Source organism: Saimiri boliviensis, chromosome 16, assembly GCF_048565385.1.
Source record: "Saimiri boliviensis isolate mSaiBol1 chromosome 16, mSaiBol1.pri, whole genome shotgun sequence".
In the NCBI taxonomy this organism is placed as follows: Eukaryota; Metazoa; Chordata; class Mammalia; order Primates; family Cebidae; genus Saimiri; species Saimiri boliviensis.
Window position 1 is genome coordinate 58,320,619 of NC_133464.1, and position 24,727 is coordinate 58,345,345.

The 24,727-nt window shown below is 38.2% G+C and overlaps 1 protein-coding gene across 4 annotated transcripts in view; it reads right to left on the reverse strand.

The window, feature by feature from the left end:
* Window positions 1-24,727, reverse strand: part of WDFY2 (WD repeat and FYVE domain containing 2) — a 191,729-nt gene that overhangs the window by 84,648 nt on the left and 82,354 nt on the right. For all 4 annotated transcript variants that reach the window (XM_003927176.4, XM_074387659.1, XM_074387661.1 and 1 more), the window contains exon 3: window positions 7,192-7,265. In XM_003927176.4, coding sequence (XP_003927225.2) covers window positions 7,192-7,265 — 74 coding nt within the window. The remainder of the gene's footprint in view (window positions 1-7,191; window positions 7,266-24,727) is intronic.

The following is a 24,727-nucleotide window of genomic DNA, read 5'->3' on the forward strand; positions in this document are numbered from 1 at the left end:
TAAAACTCATGGACATTGTATTGGGTGCCAGACTGTAACAGAGTCAAGTGCACACAGTCCCTGCCTTGTGGAGTTTATGCTGAATATATGTGATCAATAAAATAATTATATCAGTGATTATTCCAAGAGAAAGAGATTATTTAGATATAAAGTTCTTAGGACAAAGGGAAAGTAGCTTGGAACATAATAATACCCTCATCAGTTCCCAGCCATTGCCTTTCTGAAGTGTAGATGTGCTGTGTTGATGTGGCCAAGACAACTCCTGTAGATAGTGTATAAATGATCTCAATCCAGCACCCACTCTACTGAATCTCTTCAGTAACTAATTCAAAACACAGAGCAATCTGGGTGATTGTATGGGTATTCACGCTACAGAATTGGTCTAAAAGTTGGTTCAAGAAGGCCTTTGAAAGTTCACAACTGCAATGGAAATGCCGCAAATTAATCTCAGGTCAAAAAATGCTCTTGGCATCTGCATTCATGACTGCTTGACCAAATTTTTAGACAAAATGTAGGTGCTGAGCAGAAGATGACAGGGCTACATGTACAATGATACACCTGAGGGAGAAGGTTAGTTTTTGAGAGGTCTTTGATCCACACAAATATCAAGGTGATAAAACCACCTTCAGCAAAGGATATTAAATGAATAAATACTAAGTAAGTGGATTGTCAGCATCCTAAGACCTATAGTATTAAAATATGTGTATTTCATATTTTATATATGTAATATATACATGTGTGTGTGTGTGTGTGTGTGTGTGTGTAAATTCACTGTAACTTAGCACAAACTCGGAAGAAAATGGCTACTTAACATTGTGTAAAGTGAACTCCTCACATTAGGAAGTCCAGTGACTCAGAATGATAAAATGACTCAGAAATGCTGGTCTTCTGTGATAGAAACCATGGTATAATAACAGATTCATAAATAATGGTAGGGTTACGAAACAGTTTAAAAGGAGGAGGCCCCATAAATTCCAGGCCCAGATTTTTCTGAACACAGAACTTCCTGAAATTTTCTTCAAATTCACCTTCTATACCCTCATGATTGGGATATTACTCATAAATGGTATCACACTAGGAATCCTAGAAAACAGAAAATTCCAGAAGCAACATCAATTCTCCTGTAAGTACAAAACTTGGAATGCATCATGATGACTGAAAAAGAGAAAGTCAACTATTTCACTGCTGTTTTGAAGCTGATTAAGGTGAAAATTTTCAAGACTCTCTCTCCAGCTGGAGTGAACTAACTGTACAGTCAATTTGCTTGGGTACAGCTGAAGTGCTTTATTCAGAGGCCACTTGTCACAACTGTAGAACATGTTCTTCTTATCATTTGGGTTCAATTCCCCATAGGTTCATTATAATCCATGGTAATGAACAACTCATCCAAAACACCTTGTTAGATTAAATGCTGAAAATCCACCCCCCACCCATCGACCCTACACACATTTTTAAAAAGTGGCTGGATGCATAGAATAACACAAGCTCACTCCTAATTCACTAGTGAATACCCTAGGGCAATTCCTTGCAGCTGTGCTGCCTTACTTGTATGAAGAAATTGGCCTGGTATAATACAAAGGAAATTTGTCTAGGGCTCAGGGAAGTCCTAGCTCTGCCACCATTATCCTGCCATGGGACCTTTCAAGGTATCACTTAATCTAGAAGAGAGTGGCATTAGCTGTAGAAGAAGGTCCCTTTCAATTATATTTTCTTATCTCCCACAAGAGAATTTTGAACCATCTTCTTATAATATCCGTGGATACTTCTTCCTGAAGACATCATGTCTCACATTGAGAAAAACTGTTGTAGCACTGTTAGGGAAACACAGTAGATACAATATTACCAGGTGTACTGAGTTAAATAATATCCTCTCAAAATTTGTGTCCACCCAGAATCTCAGAATGTGATCTTATTTGGGAAATAGGGTATTTGCAAGATGTAACTAGAACAAGATCATACTGGATTGGGGGAGACCTAAATCCAATGACTGGTCTTCATAAGAAGGTAACGTGGAGCCACGCAGAGTGGCTCACACCTGTAATCCCAGCTACTTGGTAGGCTAAGGTGGGAGGATCCCTTGAGCCCAGGAATTCAAGACCAGCCCAGGCAACATAGTGACACTCCATCTACGAAAAAGAAAAACCCAAAAACATTAGCCAGGTGTGGTGGTGCACATCTGTAGTCCCAGCTACTTGGAAGGTAGAGGCGGGAAGATCACTTGAGCATAGGACTTTGAGGCTATAGTAAGGTATGATCGCGCCGCTGCACTCGAGCCTGAGCAACAAAGCAAAACCCTGTTTCTAAAACAAACAAACATCCATGAAATGAGCCAAGCATGCTGGTGCACACTTATAGCCCCATCTCCTCCGGAGGCTGAGGTGGGAAGATCACTTGAGTCCAGGAGTTCAAGGCTGCAGTGAGCCATGATTGCACCACTGCTCTTTGGTGTGGGCAACAGAAAGAGACTCCATGTTTTGTTTGGTTTGTTTTAAAGGAGTCCATGTGAAGTCACAGAGACACAGAAAGGAAGGCAATGTGGAGATGCAGGCAAGGACTGGAGTGACACACACAAGCCAAGGAATGCCAAGGATTGCTAGCAACCACCAGAAGCTAGGAAAAAGCAAAGAAGAATGCTCTACAGCTTTCAGAAGGAGCATGGCCCCCCTGACACCCTGATTTCAGACTGCAGGCTCCAGAACCATGAGAGAAAAACTACTATTTGAAGCCACCCAATCTATGGTACTGTTACGGCAGCCCTAGGAAACTAACATACTAGGTAACTCATGTGAACTATATACTGTAAGAGTATAATAATCACAATCACAAGAACTACCAAAACGACAACAAATCCATACACAGTCAATATCATTTACTTTTATACAATAATCACCATTCTGAATGCTGACCATTTATCAATCCTCTCATCCCAATCAAATTTCCCATAACACATACATGAGATAAATCTTCAGAGAACAGAGATTTTTTTTTTTACCATTTTAAGTCCTTTTTCAAAAAATCTTCAATGACCATGCATTTATCTTGGCAAGATATTAATAAAACTTCTGGCTCCCTATAAGTTTTAATGAAGAAGAAAATAAATATTTGTAAAGATATATACATCCACCCTATACTATCCTATAGCAATTATTCAGTAGGTTTGGTGAAAATTAGTTTAATGGAAAATTCTTTACTCCTGTGTTGATATTTCCTCGTCAGTCAATTATCCCCTTTAAATACGGTATGAAGTCTTAGAGCGGGATTGGGAGAATCTTCCATGTTACAGATACAGTTCCTTTACCATACATAATCCTTACCACTCATCCTGAATCAAGGCTTTCAGGATATCCTATTAATCCTCTTACCAAATTGGTTTATTTCTCTCCAAACATCTTTGGTCCTTTGGCACCTCCATGGTTCTGGGGTTTTTTCCCCCTATTCCATTAACTGTGTCCGAAATACCTTACTTTCCTATCTTCAGCTAATCCAATCCTAGCCAGTCTTCTAAACCCAGTTCACATCCAGTCTCCAGGGAGCCATCCTAGACCATTATCTCTCACTGTCTTCTGACATCACCACTTTGCCAACACCATACTCATTGGTGTAATGGTACTTCTGCGATTATTTGTTTACTTTGTGTTATTTATTCCATAATTTCATTTTTCATTTTAACTCCCTAACTGAAAAATAAATACTTAGAGAACAGAAGCCACACTATGTTAGAATTGAGCATAACCTTTTGTACAAAGCTGATATTCAAATATTTGTTAGTTGGCTAAAATACATGAGACATAAAAATTGAAAGTTTAAAGTTTTACTTCAGCATGAATAGCAGTTAGCACAATCTGACTGACTTCTCTATTAAAACAGAAGACATTTCTGGAAAAGCTCAAGATAAATTAAACCATTGGCATAAATTTTTCCCCTACAGAAGGTCATTCTGTTTTGAAAAACATTTTGAATGGTAAAAGAATTGTACAAATAAACTATCTCAGAATTTAAGCAAGTGCTTATTACAATCAGCTATATTAAATAATAATAGTGCTTGTACTTTAATCAATAAACTATTTAACAAATTATTCATTGAGTTACCAATTTGTACAAGGAGTCACAATAATAAGATCTACCAGGAGGAGAGATGAATAAAAGACTAGTCAACTCTTCAACACCCAACAGTTTAATGGAAGAGACAGACTTAAAAACACTTCACAAGCAGAATTTAAATACACAATACAACATAGCTAACCTACTGAGTACCATGTGTGACAATTTCCATTGGTAGGGCTCAGGAACCATAGTCAAAAATAAAAATACAAACAAAAAGATAACATTTTAATGAGGTGGGAAAAATAATTACAACTTTGTAGACCAAGATGGCAGAGAGGAATTCTGGGCTGTATCATCAGAAAGAGCAGAAGGCAGAGACAGGAAAATTTACTTTCACCCCATATCTTTAGCTTCTCTTAGTAGGTGATCTCACCTGCTAGCTCACAAGAAAAAGTAAAAGGCATTCCTCTCCTGTATCTCAAAACTGAATGACATTCCTCTCTCCTTTCCTTCTCTCTCAACTGGCCCCATTCTTTCCCACAGCTAACTTTCCCACATTGTTCAGGACCCTCTTGCTGCTTGTCTCCTACCAGACCCTGCTCCACTGCTCACGCTCTCCCTCCTCCTGCTCTTTTGTGGACACATTTTTGAAAGAATGGTCTCTATGTCTTATCTGTACTTCATCTCTAATTCACTACTTAGCTGCATAAGTTTGTCTCTTCTATCTTACAAAACGTGTTCTTTTCATTCAGTAAAATCAAGTGAAATAATGAGGTTATTTTCTGATTTCGCACTTTCTTAGTTTTAAAATAAGTTAACCACTATTTCTTCTTAAAATTTATTGGCTATATTCGGGAAACAGAATATATAGTCTATGACTAGGATTTCTCATGTCTAAAAAGTAAATTATTAAACAGCTGAGACTAAGTATTTTCAGTAAAGAGCCTGCTATTGTAGCGATCAATGAGAATCCTGAACCTTAAACATGCTGTTCTGTCAGTGTACCTTTTGCTAACTTAGAACTTGTTCTAATTCTGTAGATGAGAAGAGGTAGGGTGTGTAACCCATCTTCCTCAACGATACAAAGGTCGTACTTTTAAGGAAATTATTTCATCTAAGCTAGGGTCCCTCAGTCTTTTTCAGAAGACTGGAGTAAGTTAAGGTTTGATATCTCAACCGTATACTGACACACTTGAAAAGATAGGCCCTGATTCACATTCTGCTTCTCTGGCAGTTTCATTTACTAAAGGTTAAATAATGGCTAAGGTGGTTTCTCCTCTTACATACAATAAATAGCTAGAATTCTCCATAACTTACTTTGCTCGTCTTTCTTGCCTTCAAAGCCAAATTTATCAGTATTCATTAACCACCTACACCGATTTCAAAACTGCAACAAACCACTCCTATGTTATATATAAACCTAAGTCTTTTCACGGACAGTGAGCGTAATGAACACGATTCTATAACTGTTCGGTAATGGAGGGATCTCAGCTCATCTTTTCAGATTTTCTTCGCAATGAACACACTTCAGAAGTCCACTGAATAATCCAACGATCTCCCTTTATCTTTTAAAAATAAATTTATCTCATACATACTCCTCCTTTTTAAAATGGCTCTCCTTAGACAACTTTTTGTATCATAAACTTCTATCCCCCTAAGAAACAGAGTTTACTAAGAAACAGATCTACCAAATGTATTGAATATTACAGAAATTTCATAAATACCTGTCAATAGGCTGATTTATATTTAACAACATTATTAATAGTCCCAAAAAGGCCATCAAGCAAATGTTGTGACTAAAGATCAAATAGTAAACTTTAGACCCAGTAACATTTGCAGGGGCTGGGGCAAGATTACAAATAGAGGCCCACGTTCCATGTTTACATATTTAAAAGTTACAAGTCCAGTTGAACTAGTAAATAAAATAGGGTCTCATCTTCCAATCTTGACAAATACACCTTTCACCAGCTGGAGGTACAGGTTCAAATTTAGAATTCTTAGACTCCTTGAAGTTCCATGCCATATTGTGGTGACACCAGGGCTAGCCTACTCCCTTCTCTTTTTGTTCCCCAGTTTTGTCAAGACCTTGAGGGGCCTTGCACTCAAGTGTGTACATCCTGCCTACCACAAACTGCTACCTCTTTGCCACCTCTCAGGCCTAAAAGCATACTCACTGGTTTTACCTAAGGACTCATCCAGGAAAAAGACCAGTGAAGACTTTGGAAGCAGATTCTAAGCAGCTTGGGGGCAGGAAATTCCAGAGTCTTGGTAGGGGGAGGATGAAGTGGGAGAGAGGTAGGCCTTGGGCTGACTACATCCCCTTGGCCCCTCAGATCCTTCACCCTATGGGGAAGTGTGAACAAAACAGGACCTTCTAATTCATGGGTTCTGAAGCAGGACTTTTCTCGCCCAGGATTAAAAGCAATGCTGGATAATTTACTAAATGGAGAATTTACCAGATCAGTCATGTTAGTATTAATATACTAGTTGAAACATAATATGTAGAAAGATTAAGTAGGTAAATAAAACCCAAAATTCCAATCTTAAATCGCTTTAGTTCCTCCAACATCTGTAATCAAAAAGTCTAATATTTAGGTGGATCTCCTCTATAGACTAAATCTAGACTCCATGCTGTTTTCACAAATTCATATAAATTTACAGAATTCTATTCAGATGCTAGATGGAGCTGAAAAAAAAACAAGAAGCAGAAGGAAGAAAGAAAGAACACAGAGTATCAAAGACGAGATCAGACATGCAGACATAAGGGAAAGCATTTTCCTCCTGTTCAGTTGCTTACGTGGCAAAGCTTAAGGCACCATGATTAACCATCTGATTAAAGCCACTAGTATCACAGCTTGCTCTCGCTAATGCAGATTCATGAAGTTTACTCACTAGCCTCTGAATGCCCCCACCCTAGCCACTGTGTACAGGGTAGGTCAAACTGAACTTTGTCAGCACTTAAGTGGATACTGATAATAGCTCTCCCTGTATTAGAATCTCTTACCTCAACATAATTTGCTACGCTGCAATTTTCACTCTACTTAGCAAGAAAATTATTCTGTTAATTTGAAAAAACTAATAAATACATATACATACTCCACAAGAAGGGAAGTATTTCAACTGGAAATCTTATTTATGTGTACTTACTGAGATTGTACCATTGTCTAGACCTATGGACAGTCTTCTTGTTTCCGGGTTAAAAGACATGCATGAACATGGAGCTGAAAGAAATGAACATGTTGATGAAATTAACAAAACCATGATTCTCATCGATTCAGGCGTGCCTAACTAGCTAAAAGTGTGGAGCTGTATTTTCCCCACTATCTCCTGGAAAACATTTCATTTAACACCCACTCACCAAAAAATAAAAACAGTAATTTTACAGCCACCCCATAGTTGTTGAGTTATCTTTTTAATGAATATAACAAGATATTCTCAAACTGGACAAGTTCCAAGGGGTTTAGTCTTGGTTGGTTCTGTCTGTATGGAGTCTAAATTTGCTTGACTAGATTAACAATACTTTGTGCTGTGTAATGTTTCTGTTACCACTCTTTCTGTACCACTCCAATTCCATCTTAAATAGAAATAGCCTATCCTTTCCGAACTAGACAAACAAATGAAAGATCCTATGATACTTCCACCCTTCCCACCCACATACAGACACATACACATATGAATATAGTCTATTTTTTGATTCAGAATTGATTTGGGGTGTGTGAATTAACAGGAATTTTTTGCTTTTGGCCTTTGAGGGTACGCTGGAGTCTGCTGATTAAAAATGGCTGAGGTGGATTTGTCTCAATCTAAAAAGAGCCAACTCATCATAGGGCTAGACACTGTAGGAAAGAGACCAGGTGAGTCAGTACACCCAGGACTGATCTGGGTCTCCCTGTTCCGCAAGACTGACTGCCTGAGGACACCTGGGCCTAAGTAAATTAGGTATGCTTGGAAACCATGTGTGATCAACAAGTGCTTACTACACATTCAGCTCGTATGCCCCTGCCTTCTCAATTTATGTTTGCTCGTAAAAATGGAGTCTTTTGACAATTTACCCAATACTGAAATATTTGATAGTTATTCTAAAGAGTCCAACATAGTTTTTATATGTCTCCCTTCATATTCACAGAAGCCACGTAGATCATAAACTATCTATTACCATAATCACAATCAGCATCAAATATTTTTATTCCTACTTTTCACAGTTATGATTAGATGTTTTACCCAAGGTAACACAGGAAGCAGTTGGAAAAGGTTCAAAGACATCATTCAAACATACAGTCCCATTTTCAAACAACCAACTTAGATTATTTTTAAACTAGAAAAGAACTTCAAGTTCTACTGACAGCCACTTCATAAACATATCACTTAGTAACATATTTTTCACTCTCTATAAAAGGGCCTTGAATAAATCAACAAAAAGGTCTTCCAAACTGAAATTTAGCTTTTTCTCATTTTCTATCATGATAGATTCGGAAAATAAAAACATACTAAAAAGAATTTCCCCCTAAAACTTCTACCAGTACAACAGACTTCTTCCTACTTGGCTACAAAATAAAACCAGATTCCCAAGAGTACACTGCTGAAAACAGCAATCAAATGATATTTAATACACTGCCCTAAGAAAGTCAGTTTTATTGCCCTTGACCTGTAAACTATGTTGGCACAATTTCCATACAACACTAAGACGCCAGGTCTCAAAATCCCGTAACATGTGTGTAGAATTAAAATCTAATAATTTCATGGAAAATTATGTTAGCTGAAAAAATTCTAAAGAAAAAAATACACCGTGATTACAACTGTGTAAAGTACATACACATATAAAAGTACAGTATACATAAAAAAACTATTATTGTGTTCAAGTGATAAATTATTTCTGTAACACTGTCTTTACTCTTATTTTGCTATTCCTGTTAATATTAATTTCAAGTATGTCACAATTTATGAAGCCATAAGTATGAGCATATGAAGCAAAACTCTATTTCAGCCCCAAGAGGCTAGTGACTAGCCAGGAACAACCTTATCATTTAGCTGCCACTTGACCATCTGAAAGTATTTCCTGTGTGATTTCCTCCAAAGTCCATATCCAGTTATGCTATAATTAGAAAATCCACTGAACTTTGAATGTAATTTAAAATACTTTTATACAAAAAGCATAGGCTACTCTTAGATATTCATTGCCATTCCTTTATTCCTTGTTTCCCCCCCCCAATTTCCTATATTTCTTGTTATTCTTTCAAGAAAAATTTAGAATGCTTACTATTACTATGTTCAAGGACTGTACTACAATGATATAAAAGGTATTATTACTGCCATCAAAAAATTCAAAAAAAGTACACATTGTGAAACTAACTGTATATAGAAACGCTAAGACAGTTTCACCCTATTGGTTCAAATCATTTTATGCATAGTAAGAAACACCACCAGAATTAAAAGCAAAGGACTATACCTATAATAAATGAATTCAGCAAAGTTTCAAGATACAAAATTAATGTATATAAATCAGCAGTTCTGCTATACACCAACAATGACTAAGCTGAGAATCAAATCAAGAACTCAACCTCCTTTACAGTAGCTGCAAAAAGTAAAATAAAATATTTGGGATACCTAACCAAGGAGGTGAAAGACCTCTACAAGGAAACCTACAAAACACTGCTGGAAGACATCATAGATGACAAAAACAAATGAAAACACATCCCATGCTCAGGGATGGGTAGAATCAATATTGTGAAAATCCCCATATTGCCAAAAGCAATCTACAAATTCAATGCAATTCCCATTAAAATACCACCATCATTCTTCACAGAACTAGAAAAAAAAAAATCCTAAAAGTTATATGGAACCAAAAAAGAGCCCACATAGCCAAAATAAGACTAAGCAAAAAGAACAAATCTCAAGGAATCACATTACCTGACTTCAAACTATATATATGGTCATAGTCACCAAAACAGCATGGCACTGGTATTAAAACAGGCAGAGATCAATGTAACAGAAAAGAGAACCCAGAAATAAATCCAAATACTTACAGCCAACTGATCTTTGATAAAGCAACAAAAACATAAAGTGGGGAAAGGACACACTATTCAACAAATGGTGCTGGGATAACTGGCAAGCCCCATGTAGAAGAATGAAACTGGATCCTCATCCTTTACCTTACACAAAAATCAACTCAAGATGAACCAAAGACTTAAATCTAAGACTGAAACCATAAAAATTCTAGACAATAACATTGGAAAACCTTTCTAGACATTGGTTTAGGCAAAGACTTCATGACCAAGAACCTAAAAGCAAATGCAGGCTGACTGCGGTGGCTCATGCCTGTAAACCCAGCACTTTGGGAGGCTGAGATGGATGGATCATGTGAGATCAGGAGATTGAGACCAGCCTGGCCAATATAGTGAAACCCTGTCTCTACTAAAAATACAAAAATTAGGCAGGTATGGTGGTATGTATCTGTAGACCTAGCTACTCGGGAGGCTGAGGCATGAGAATTGCTTGAACCCGGGAGGCAGAGGTTGCAGTGAGCTGAGATGGCACCCCTGCACTCCAGCCTGAGTGATAGAGCAAGGCCTTGTGTCAAAAAAAAAGAAAAGAAAAAAGAAAAAAAAAGCAAATGCAAAAAAAGAAAAAAAAAAGATAAATAGATGAGACAAACTAAAAATCTTCTGCACAGAAAAAAAAAAAAAAAATCAGCAAACAGACAACCCAAAGAGTCAGAAAAAAATCTTAGCAATTTATACACCCAACAAAAGACTAATAAGGAACTCAAATAAATTAACAAGAAAAAAACAAACAATCCCATCAAAAAGTGGGCTAAGGACATGAATAGACAATTCTCAAAAGATATACAAATATCCAACAAACATGAAAAATGCTCAACATTCACTAACGATCAGGGAAATGCAAATCAAAATCACCATGCGATACCACCTTACTCCTGCAAGAATGGCTGTAATAAAAAAATCAAAATATAGTAAATGTTGTTGTGGATGTGGTGAACAGGGAACATTTCTGCACTGCTGGTGGGAATGCAAACTAGTACAATGGAAAACAGTATGGAAATTCCTTAAAGGTGCAGCTCCAGTTGCAGGGTGGACTCTTTAAATGCTATAAAACAAATAATTCATAAGGCAATAAAATAATAATTGGTCTCTATGACATCTGAATATGCAAATTACAGACGAATTGGCTGGAGACTGGTCAATTCCCCAACCTTAAAAGGGCTTTCTCTGACTTCCCCTCCTCTGCCACCGGTACTCCGGTTCAGATACTGCACTTCTCTCATGCCCTCTGCAACCCACAGACCAGGAGATCCCCACCGAGCTAAAAGGTTCATGAGTTACCAACACAGATCTGAGCAGCAGCTCTGGCAGATGCCGCAGGTTGTTGGCACAGATCTGGATGAACGTTTTGACTAGCACCAAGGGTGCCTGAGGGACGGAGCTACACTCTCCTCAGAAAGAGGGGGAGCTGAAAGTAGGGAGACAAGTGATACATCTGGGCAGGTCCCACTCCCACAAAGACCAGCAAACTGAAGCCCTCTCACTTGAGAGTCTCACAGCCAGCACATCAGTTCAAGCTCAACTGGGGAAAATTGAGCTCAGTGAGGGGAAGGGTGTCCGCCATTGCTCAGGCAGCTCTAAACTTACCTGTGTAAACAAAAGCCAGAGGAAGTTTACACAGCAGCTGGACTGAGTCCAAGACAGCCCAGCAGCGCCTCTGCAGGCAGACAAGGGACAGGCTGCCTCCTCAAGTGGCTCCCTGAACCCTGTATAACCAAAAAGATACCTCATACAGGAGAGCTGTGGTTGTCACCTGATGGGTACCCTTCCAGGATGAAGCTACCAGAGGAAAGATCAGGCAGCAATACCTGCTGTTCTGCAACCCCCATGAGTGATTCCCAGGCAAGCAAGGTCTAGAGTGGACCTCCAGCAGTGCTACAGCAGAGGGACCTGACCTTTAGAAGGAAAATTTTAAAAAAGAAATAGGTTCAACATCAACAGAAAAGAGGTCCACTCAGAGACCCCAACGAAAATCACCAACTTCAAAGATAATCCATGAAGAGGGGAAGAAACCAATGCAAAAAGGATGAATTCATCAAAGACCACAATGCCTCTCCTCCTCCAAGGGATCATAACTCCTCACCAGCAAGGGAACAAAACAGGATGGAGAATGAGTTTGACGAATTGACAGAAGCAGGCTTCAGAAGGTGGGTAATAAGAAACTTCTCTGAGCTAAAGGAGTATGTTCCAATCCAGTGCAAAGAAACCAAAAACCTTGAAAAAAGATTACACAAAATGTGACCTAGAATAAACAGCTTAGATAAGAACATAAATGACTCAATAGAGCTGAAAAATACAGCATGAGAACTTCGCGAAGAGTACATAAGTTTCTGTAGCCAAATCAAACAGAAGAGAGGGTATCACAGACTGAAGATCAACTCAATGAAAAAAACGAGAAGGCAAGATTAGAGAAAAAAGAGTGAAAAGAAATGAACAAAGCCTCCAAGAAATATGGGATTGTGAGAAAAAACATAATTTACACTTGATCAGTATACCTGAATGGGACAGGGAGAATGAATCCAAGCTGGAAAACACTCTTCAGGATATTATCTAGGAGAACTTTCCCAACCTACCAAGGCAGGCCAAAATTCAAATCTAGGAAATACAGAAACTCCACAAAGATATTCCTCAAGAAGAGCAATCCCAAGACACATAATCATCAGATTCACCAGGGTTGAAATAAAGGAAAAAACGGTAAGGGCAGACAGAGAGAAAGGTCAGGTCACCCACAGAGGGAAGCCCATCAGACTCACAGCGGATCTCTCAGCAGAAACCCTACAAGCCAGAAGAGAGTGGGGACCAATACACAACATCCTTAAAGAAAGAACTTTCAACCCAGAATTTCATATCCTGCCAAAAAAAAAAAAAAAAGCTTCATAAGTGAAGGAGAAATGAAATCCTTTAAGGACACGCAATTGCTGAGAGATTTCATCACCACCAGACCTGCCTTACAAGAGATTCTGAAGGAAACACTAAACATGGAAGGGAACAACCAGTACCAGCCACTGCAAAAACGTACCAAATGGTGAAGACCAACGATGCAATGAAGAAACTGTGTCAACTAATGAGCAAAACCAGCCAGTAACAAAATGACAAGAGCAAATTCACTTATTAAAATAACACTATTAACACTAAATGTAAATGGCCTAAATGCCTCAATCAAAAGACACGGACTGGCAAACTGGGTAAAAAGTCACCCCCATTGGTGTGCTGTATTCAGGAGACACATTTCATGTGCAAAGACACACAGAGACTCAAAATAAAGGAATGGAAGAAGATTTACCAAGAAAATGGAGAGCAAAAATAAAAAAATAAAAAAAAGTAGGGGATGCAATCCTAGTCTCTGATAAAACAGACTTTAAACCAGCAAAAATCAAAAGAGACAAAGAAGGGCATTACATAATAGTAAAAGGATCAATGCAACAAGAAGAGCTAATTATCCTAAATATATATGCACCCAATACAGGAGCACCCAGAAACATAAAGCAACTTCTTAATGACCTACAAAGAGACTAGACTCTCAAACAATAGTGGGAGACGTTAACACACCACTGTCAATGTTAGACAGAACAATGAGACAGAAAATCAACAAGAATATACAGGACTTGAATGCAGATCTGGACCAAGTGGACCTAATAGATATCTACATAACTCTCCACTCCAAATCCATAGACTATACATTTTTCTTACCACCACATTAGACTTACTCTAAAATTGATGACATAATTGGAAGTAAATCACTCCTCAGCAAAAGCAAAAGAATGGAAATCATAACAGTCTCTCAGACAACAGTGCAACCAAATTAGAACTCAGGATTAAGAAACCCAAAACCACACAACTACATGGAAACTGAACAACTTGCTCCTGAATAACAACTGGATAAATAATGAAATAAAGGTAGAAATAAAGATGTTCTTTGAACCCAATGAGAACAAAGACATAATGTACCAGAATCTCTGGGACACATTTAAAGCAGTGTCTAGAAGGAAATTTATAGACATAAATGCCCATATGAGAAGCAAGGAAAGATCCAAAATCGACACCCTATTGTCAAAATTGAAAGAGCTAGAGGAGCAAGATCAAAAAAATTCAAAAGCTAGCAGAAGACAAGAAATAACTAATATCAGAGCAGAAATGAAGGAGACAGAGACACACAAAAAAAACCCTTAAAAAAAATCTGTAAATCCAGGAGCCGGTTTTGTGAAAAGATCAACAAAACAGACAGACCACTAGCCAGACTAATAAAAAAGAAAAGAGACAAATCAAATAGATGCAATAAAAAACGATAAAGGGGATATCACCACTGATCCCACAGAAATACAAACTACCATCAGAGATTACCACAAACAACTGTATGCACATAAACCAGTAAACGTGGAAGAAACGGATAAATTCCTGGACATGTACGCCCTCCCAGGACTAAACCAGGAAGAAGTTTAATCCCTGAATAGACCAATAACAAGGGCTGAAGTTGAGGCAGCAATTAATAGCTTACCAACCAAAAAAAGTCCAGGTCCAGACGGGTTTACAGCCAAATTCTACCAGACATACAAAGAAGAGCTGGTACCATTCCTTCTAAAAGTATTCCAAACAATACAAAAAGAGGGAATCCTCGCTAACTCATTTTATGAGATCAACATCATCCTGATACCAAAACCTGGCAGAGACACAACTTAAAAAGAAAACTTCAGGCCAACATCCATGATGAATATCAATGCAAAAATCTTCAGCAAAATACTGGCAAATGGAATCCAACAGCACATCAAAAAGCTTATCCATCAGGATCAAGTAGGCTTTATCCTGGGGATGCAAGGCTGGTTCAACATACACAAATCTATAAATATAATTCATCACATAAACAGGACCAAAGATGAAAACCACATGATCTTCTCAACAGATGCAGAGAAGGCCTACAACAAAATTCAACAGCCCTTTATGCTAAAAACTCTCAACAAACTAGGTATTGATGGACCGTATCTCAAAATAATAAAAGCTATTTATGACAAACCCACAGCCAATATCATATTGAAAGGGCAAAAACTGGAAGCATTCCCTTTGAAAACTGGCACTAGTCAAGGATGCCCTCTTTCACCATTCCTATTCAATATAGTATTGGAAGTTATAGCCAGAGCAATCAGGCAAGAAAAAGAAATAAAGGGTATTCAATTAGGAAAGGAGGAAGTCACATTGTCTCTATCTGCAGATGACATGATTGTATATTTAAAAGACCCCATCATCTCAGCCCAAAATCTCCTTAAGCTGATAAGCAACTTAAGCAAAGTCTCAGGATACAAAATGAACATGCTGAAATCACAAGCATTCCTATACACCAATAAGAGACTAACGGAGAGCCAAATCATGAGTGAACTCCCATTCACAATTGCTACGAAGACAATAAAATACCTAGGAATACAACTAACAAAGGATGTGAAGGACCTCTTCAAGGAGAACTACAAACCACTGCTGAAGGAAATAAAAGAGGACACAGATGGAAAAACATTCCATCCTCCTGGTTAGGAAGAATCAATATGGTGAAAATGGCCATACTGCCCAAAGTAATTTATAGATCCAATGCTATGCCCATCAAGCTACCATTGACCTTCACAGAACTGGAAGAAAACACTTTAAACTTCATATGGAACCAAAGAAGAGCCTGTAGAGCCAAGACAATCCTAAGCAAAAGGAACCAAGCTAGAGACATCATACTACCTGACTTCAAACTATACTACAAGGCTACAATAATCAAAACAGCATGATACTGGTACCAAAACAGAGATATAGATCAATGGAACAGAACAGAGGCTTCAGAAGTAATGCCACACATCCACAACCATTTGATCTTTGACAAACCTGACAAAAACAAGCAACAGGGAAAGGATTCCCTGTTTAATAAATGGTGTTGGGAAAACTGGCTAGCCATGTGCAGAAAGCTGAAACTGGACCCCTTCCTGACACTTTACACTAAAATTAACTCCAGATGGATTAAAGATTTAAACAAAAGACCTAACACCATAAAAATCCCAGAAGAAAACCTAGGCAAAACCATTGAGGACATAGGCACAGGCGAGGACTTCATGACTAAAACACTAAAAGCAACAAAAGCCAAAATAGACAAATGGGATCTAATTAAACTTAAGAGTTTCTACACAGCAAAAGAAACTATCATCAGAGTGAACTGGCAACCAACAGAATGAGGAAAAATATTTTTAATCTATCCATCTGAAAAAGGGCTAATACCCAGAATCTAAAGAACTAAAGCAGAGTTACGAGAAAAAAGCAAACAAATCCATTCAAAAGTGGGCAAAGGACATGAACAGACACTTCTCAAAAGAAGACATATCTGAGGCCAACGAACATAAAAAAAATGCTCATCATCACTGGTCATTAGAGAAATGAAAATCAAAACTACATTGAGACACCATTTCACGCCAGTTAGAATGGCAACCATTAACAAATCTGGAGACAACAGATGCTGGAGAGGATGTGGAGAAATAGGAACACTTTTACACTGTTGGTGGGAGTGTAAATTAGTTCAACCATTGTGGAAGACACTGCAGCAATTCCTCAAGGATCTAGAAATAGAAATTCCATTTGACCCAGCAATCCCATTATTGGGTATATACCCAAAGGATTATAATCGTTCTATTATAAAGACACATGCACACATGTGTTCATTGCGGCACTGTTTACAATAGCAAAGATCTGGAACCGACCCAAATGCCCATCAATGATAGACTGGACAAAGAAAATGTGGCACATATACACCATGGAATACTATGCAGTCATAAAAAAAGGATGAGTTTATGTCCTTTGTAGGAACATGGATGAATCTGGAAACCATCATTCTCAGTAAACTGACACAAGAACAGAAAACCAAACACTGCATGTTCTCACTCATAGGTGGGTGTTGAACAATGAGAACACATGGGCACAGGGAGGGCAACGTCACACACTGGGGTCTACTGGGGGTGGGGGTTCAGGGGAGCAACAGTGAGGGATGGGGAGGTTGGGGAGGAATAACATTGGGAGAAATGCCTGATGTAGGTGATGAGGAATGGAGACAGCAAACCACCATGGCACAAGTGTACCTACGCAACAATCCTGCAAGATCCATACATGTACCCCAGAACTTAAAGTACAATTTAAAAAAAGAAATCCAAGAACTTTTTGAGATGGAGTCTTGCCCTGTAGCCAGGCACCAGGCTGGAGTGCAGTGGTGCCATCTCAGCTCACTGCACCTCCATCTCCTAGGTTCAAGCAATTCTACTGCCTCAGTCTCCTGTGTAGCTGGGATTACAGGCACATGCCAGCACACCCAGCTATTTTTTGTATTTTTAGTAGAGATTGGGTTTCACCATGTTGGCCAGGACGGTCTCAATATCCTGACCTGGTTATCTGCCTGACTCAGCCTCCCAAAATGCTGGGATTACAGGCGTGAGCCACCAAGCCCGGCTGGAATTTAACTCATTTTTTAAAATCACCAAATAATACTGCATTGTCTGGATGTGCCCTATTCACCTACTGAAGGACATCTTGGTTGCATCCAGGTTTTGACAAGTATGAATAAAGCTACCATAAACAACAACAACAACAAAATTGCTTTCTCCAAAGGGTGGGTCAAGTGCCTGACCAGAACCATAAAATTATAATATAGCTGCCCTCTACTGACTTCCTCTATCAAAACTGCATTCCTGATAAAATAAACACAGCATGATACAAATTGTGAAGATATATTTATTACCCCCACTTTTAACTGTTTCCCCATGAAAATAACCATACAGAGTGAAATGTGTAGGGTGATGTCATTAGTTAAGGCCATATAATTTGAAGAGAGGAAAGCACAGGAGACACAGCCCTAGACAAAGGGACCCAAGAGATCAGCATAAAATCTCTGCAGAGTGAATAATTAAATGGAGTAGAGAGAAAGTAACTATTTGCATTTCTAATACTTGTATCTAAAATTGATATTTGAAAAATTGCCCTTGTTTATTTAAAAAACATGTACTTAAAAGGAGGCAATCTCAAAATATTTTGATTTGGAAGGAAATTTTTCTAATTTATGTTACTTACACCAATAATTCTTTCATTTTATGACAAATGTATTTTCTGTTCTTTGCTGACCAGTTAACTTTGCTCAAATAAACACAAGTTTCATTGAAAGTTAAGCTGTGGATTTCAATCACACTGCTTTACAATGCTAAGGGCATTATTTGGCAGGAGACACTAATCTTCCTCATGAGAGCTTCTGGTTCAAACTTTAAAGCTAAATAAACAATGGTGACTTCTGCAAATAAAACTTCAGGTGCTAACGGTATCCTGGTGAAGTTGAATGGCAAGATTCTGCAATAGTAGAGTCTTCAGTAGAGCCTCCAATGAGCAATACATCCCAACAAAGCAAAAATTTAATTCATGGACACTATTTGATTCAGCCCTGTTTATAACAGAATAATATTTATTAGATTTACCGTACGCAATATATTTTATTAAGCATACCTATATTTAGGACTTTAATTTTCTAGCACTAAAAAGCATTTCACATTTAAATCCAACATTTTGTTTACTCTACTAACATTAACTATTCTGTTTTCTTCTCATCTAGTCTGAGTAATATCAGCAAAGAGAATTAGACGTGGTCACTCCCAGACAAGTTTTAAGTTCCAGTAAAGTGATCTAACTACAGTAAATTTTAAAATGCCCTGTCAGATGAAAATGAAAGAAGAGTATGCTAAATAAATGCTGTACTTAATAAAATTAAATAATATCTAGCATGTTTAGTTTAGATCATCTATGTTTTCCTTCATTTCCGTTAAAAATGAAAAGTTCCTCAAGTACCTTTTTCTTCTTAGTAAATACAGATTTAAAAGATTATATTACGGTTTTTAAGACTATGAACAGTAAAAACAACAAATTGTTTTTACACATGATTCCATAATATAACCTATACCAAAAAAAAAGCCATAAATGGATCAATATATTTCACCACCACGAACCCAGAGTTTTTCTTGAAATAAGGTATAAATTAAAACAACAGAATGAGCATTTCTCAAGTATAAACCTGTTCTCCCAGCCTGCCAAGAAATTGTATCAACTTAGTTAAAGATGTTTAAAGATCAGGAAAACAATCACTGCCTTATAAAAGCAGACTGCCTAGTTCATAATTCTAAATATCTTTCTATAATATCACTAATACACCCAAATGAACTTTTCCCCCAAACTCCACAAAACCTAGCAGAGGAGGTGGAATAAGCACACAAAGCACCTCCACAGTCCGAAGGTACTGAAAGTCCTCCTCACCAATGGGAAAATGAATACTTTCAACTTACTTACAAAGTAACTCATTTCCATTCCAGATAAAAGCACGAACGTATATTAACCAACTTAATTTTCCAAATTCCCAATTTTAACTTATCTGTTACCTTAAGATTATAGTCCCAATACATAAGAAAAGGAAACCAACCCAGCTACAATCTCACAAAGTAGCCAATTTTTCCTAATAACTCTGAGTTACTATCAGCTGAGTTACTATCAACTGAGTAACACTGTTAAACATCAAGAACCTGAAAGCATTTTACAAATGGTTATTTGGTATATCTAACAACCAAAATATATTTGGAAATTTGAGAAGAAAGAGAATAGTTTATCTGTTAGGCTTCAAAGCAGAGAAAATGCGAAGGACTTGCCCAAAGTGATTCAGTAAATTGTATCAAAAATGAAAATCAAATTCCAGTTTCCTACCCAGGCACCAGGTCTAACCTACAGGCCATTTTGAATACTTCAATCGGAAACAATACATTTTTGGAGGATGAATTTAATGTAAATAATAGACTGTGTTCAAATAATCTTTCCATAGTTATCTTAACTAAGATTATTTATTATACTTAATATATTATTCCCTACCATTTGAAATGGCTTAAAAAGCAGATACAATAAAACCAATAAAACCAAACAACAGAAATAAGCAAAAAGTAGTCATGACTAAGGAAGAATGTGTGTGTGTGTGTGTGTGTGTGTGTGTGTGTGTGTGTGTTTGTAAACAGAAAAAAATTAAAGATATGTTATGAGATTCAATTATGCCTCACATTATCCATAATGACAAAGTACCAGCTCCTAGGGTTGTTGCCCCCAATCTTTTCTGCCTCATAATATACATGGAAAATTACATTTGTACAGCCACTGAAATTAACAGAAGAGACTAGCCCTCCCTCTACCCTTTTCTCCACCCCTTTGCTTAGCTAAAGGAATCAGTTCTCAGGGAACCTGTAATCCATTTAGACGACACCAGGAGGCTGTGTCACACAGGATGGGAAGTTCTGCATTTGAGACAGCAAAAAGTTCCTGGCCTTCATGTCTGAAAAATATTCTACCTTTTTGATCCTGCATATTATGGCAGACAATTACTTCAAAAACAGCCATAAAGCATTTCATATAATGTACACGTCAATGTAAGCCGAGGGCACAATGAATGAAGGCATTTCTGCAGAAGGCTAACACAAAGTGGGAAAACTCCAAATTTAGAGGAATAATCAGACTAAATATCTTTCATGCTGTTCACCAGAAATAGCCTTTCTTTCAACCAGGCTTTTGATAAAACTGGGAAGCAAGCAGTTCAAAATCACATGTTTCAGAGAGGACTTGAGTTCCTATACTTTAAACGTTAACTGAACAGATGGTAGGTGTCCATACTTGTGTGAAAACTGAGCAGCCCAACTGCACTTCAGATTGGGCAAATGCCATCCCACCAGGCCAAAGCAGAGAACTGGGAAGGTGACAAGACAGGTCATTTTACTGCTACATTAGGTGTGCCTATTTATTTGTAACTACATTTGAAAAAATGGAAAAAAAAAAAAAAAGTCTTGTTTGGCTTTGTGGAAAAATTTATAAACACTTAGGAGCCAAACTAAACTCCACTTGCCTGTCCTGGCAACAACAGAGCCCAAAGAGGGTTTCCAACTGTCCAACACACCTGGCCTGAGACTCCAGCCCTCTTCAAGCCTCCTTTTAGCAACATCTTTGGCGGCCAAGTTGATTGATCTATTCTGCATACCCAGAGAGAAGCTGGCAATAAGTGCCAGGCATGACATCCAATCCTCTGATAGAGTAAGAAAAATTTCCAACTCTTTCCACCAACTCCTTCAAGAGGTTCCTCCCCAACATTTCAAAGGACAAAGGTCTGACCCCATGAATGGCAAACTAGCTGGTAAAGTAAATATGAAATAACTCAACCATAGAAATAGAAATGCTTGTGCTTTTTACATAACTTTTCTCTATAATGCGATGCGACTACGGTGGTTGAAATTGTATCTATAAGAAGCCTGGAACAAATAATCACATTTATGGCTGTAACTGAAACTTCCACTCTTACCCTAAGGACCTGGTTTACAAGCTCATGCAGGGTTCCAGATGGGTAGGTTGTAAGATGATATTGTCACAGGTGATGCACAGCTACTACATAACATATACCAAGGGGATATTCCTTTTTGAAAGAATATTTGATAAGGAAAGGCTCTGATTTCTCATTCATCTGTAAGAATCAGCTAGCTTATAGCAAACTACAAAACAAGAGAGCAGTCATTCCCAAATTCTCTATAGAGAGTAGGTTTTTAAAATGAACTTGCCTTAGGGAGACTTTGTGACCATATCCCCATTATGTCTACTTCCCATGTTACGACACTCACCACACATCATGGTTGGTATTCATTTAATGTCTGCCTTCTCCACCAGAGTATAAACACCACAGACCATCTGCCATATTTAACTACTACATCTCCAGTACATTGCACAGTGTTGGATGTGGAAGAAACACTTAACATTGGTTGAATGAGCTACCCAAAGAAATTAAACAAGATCAAACATTACTTTCTGCGTTCTTTCTTTATACCTTTCCCAGACTATGTTAAGCTCAACTCCACCGTGGACCTATAGGGCCATGACTCAGTCCTTTCTCATTAAATATCACAGAGATCCCAGAAAAACTGAAAGAGCAGGAATTAGGAGGTGTGCAATGAGGCCCAGGCTTAGTTAAATACTTGCTGTCACAAGTAACAGAAATCTGCTCAGGTGAACTTAGACACAAATGGGCATATCCATTAAGAAAGAGGGGCATCTTTTGAGCTCAAAGGCAGAACAGAGCCAGGATTCTCAGGGGATTAGGAGGATGAGGAAAACCTTGAGCATTACTGGCTTGCCTTTTCTTCAGGAGCCAGATGTTCTTCCCTCCCTGGTTCGCCACACCTTTTCTGCAGATCAGCTTTTTCACTCTTTCTCTATGCACACAAATGCCTCACAGCTCTTGGGTTTATATGTTCCCAGTAAAATGGCTCTGCCCAGGCAGAAACTTGCATTTCCACCTCCAAATTCTAAATTCCTGGGAAAATCAGATTGGCCCAGGGACAAACAGCCTTTACCAAGCAAGCTTGGTTTTTCCTGCCTCCCTCCTATTGGAGGAGGAGCTTCTCAGAAAAGACAGGCTAGGAAGACATCCCCGAAGCAGTGCTTCTGTTTTTGACCATGATGCGCCTGCTCTTCTTTCTCTTGTCTGCCAGTCCTCCCAGATCACTCAGTCTCATCACACTCTGCCTTTCAAGCAGCTTTCTTGTCATCAAACTTGGCCTTCACTGTTTATTCTTTCTCATTCAATGCCTTCCACTTCCTACCTTCATTAAACTTCAAATTCTTCTCAAAGCTATACTGAATTTACTTTCTTACCTGGAACATGGCAAATACTATATTTAAAAGGTATTTTAACAGACAAAATAAATAAGCCATATTTTAATAAATGCACACAATTTTTTTTTAATTTTCTTCTGTAGTTGGAATACTACTTGTTATGTATTAGAATAAACACAAAATATGGTTGTATCTGCTTTGTGGTATTTATTTTATAGCCTCTGAATATATTTTATATTTTCACTTATTTTGAAACTACTACCACATAACCATCATTTAAGAATAATACTGAGTAACCTCTTAACAAAACACCTTTCAATAGGAAGGACTACAAAACAATTCCTTGGAAACTCAAATCTATTTCACGTTCTCTGATTGAAACGTGGCTTATTTCCTTAAGCAATATGATTCGGCCTCTCTCAAGTTAAACAAATCTTAAATTCTTGCTCAGAGGTCAGTTACTAGTCATCTGAATGCATAAGATTCCTTGGAACACAAAATCCGATTTCTAACCAATTGTGATGAAGATAACTTTTTTTTTCCATCTCTACACTTAGTGAATCCATTCAAAAGATTACTGAAATTATCTTGACTATATCCATCTTGTTTGTCTGCAAATCCCTGGCATCTAGATCTATGGCCTGTATACAGCAGACACACAGGAAATATTTGCTTGACTAGCATGTATACTTATATCCATATATTTACCAATCAATACTGTATATAGATAAGGCTTTACATGTGTCCATATAAACATATGTACATAGATCACCCGCATGCTTGGTATAATGTCACAAGACAATGCTTTCTTTTTTTTTTTTTTTGAGACAGAGTTTCGCTCGTTACCCAGGCTGGAGTGCAATGGCACGATCTCGGCTCACTGCAACCTCCGCTTCCTAGGTTCAGGCAATTCTCCTGCCTCAGCCTCCTGAGTAGCTGGGATTACAGGCACGCACCACCATGCCCAGCTAATTTTTTGTATTTTTAGTAGAGACGGGGTTTCACCATGTTGACCAGGATGATCTCGATCTCTTGACCTTGTGATCCACCCGCCTTGGACTCCCAAAGTGCTGGGATTACAGGCTTGAGTCACCGTGCCCGACCCAAGATAATGCTTCCAAACCTTAATGTATATTCAAATTATCTAGGGTTTGGGTTTTTTGTTTGTTTTTGAGACAGAGAGAGAGAGGTGGCATCCTACTATGTTGTCCAGGCTGGTCTTGAACCCCTGGCCTTAAGGAATCCTCCTACCTAGGTTTTCCACAGCACAGGGATTACAGACGTGACCTACCCCACCCAGCCTAACTAGGGATTTTGTTAAATGCAGATTTTGATTGAGTAGCTCTGGGGTAGAACCCAAGACTGCATTTCTAGTAAGTTCTCAGGTGATGCTGATGCTACCGGCCCAGAGACCACATTTTGAATAGCAAAGTAATCCCTTTTAAACTCTATTTAGTAGAAAACCAAAGGCAAAGTATACAAATAATTACAAGATCCTCTTTCTCAAAGTTCATGTTCAGTCATAAGGAAAATGGACGGTAATCCTATCAGACTAAATCCTTCAATAAGTATTTATGCAGCACCTACATGAGGTGTGGGAGCTATAGTGAACTTTAGTCATTCTTGCATATAGCTTAATAAATTATGAAAATGCAACTAAAAACTTCTCTGTGTTCTCAGTGATATCCAATAAAGAGAGCATTAGAGGATGACACCAAAATGTATATGTATTTGTGTAGGGGGAAGGGAATGAGTTACCAATTGCTTGGAATCTTGTGCCTTCATGAGGTTCCTATTAATGCTTCTCTTATCTCAAGAAAATTCCTTGCTTGCCATCCTCAAATTCCCATCATTTTGCCCAGGTTAGCCTCTTCTATTTGCAGCGTCATGGGATCTATTGATCTCTGAGGCCAACTTCAATGTGCTGGATTACAGCCCTCCTTCATCTCTTACAGTTA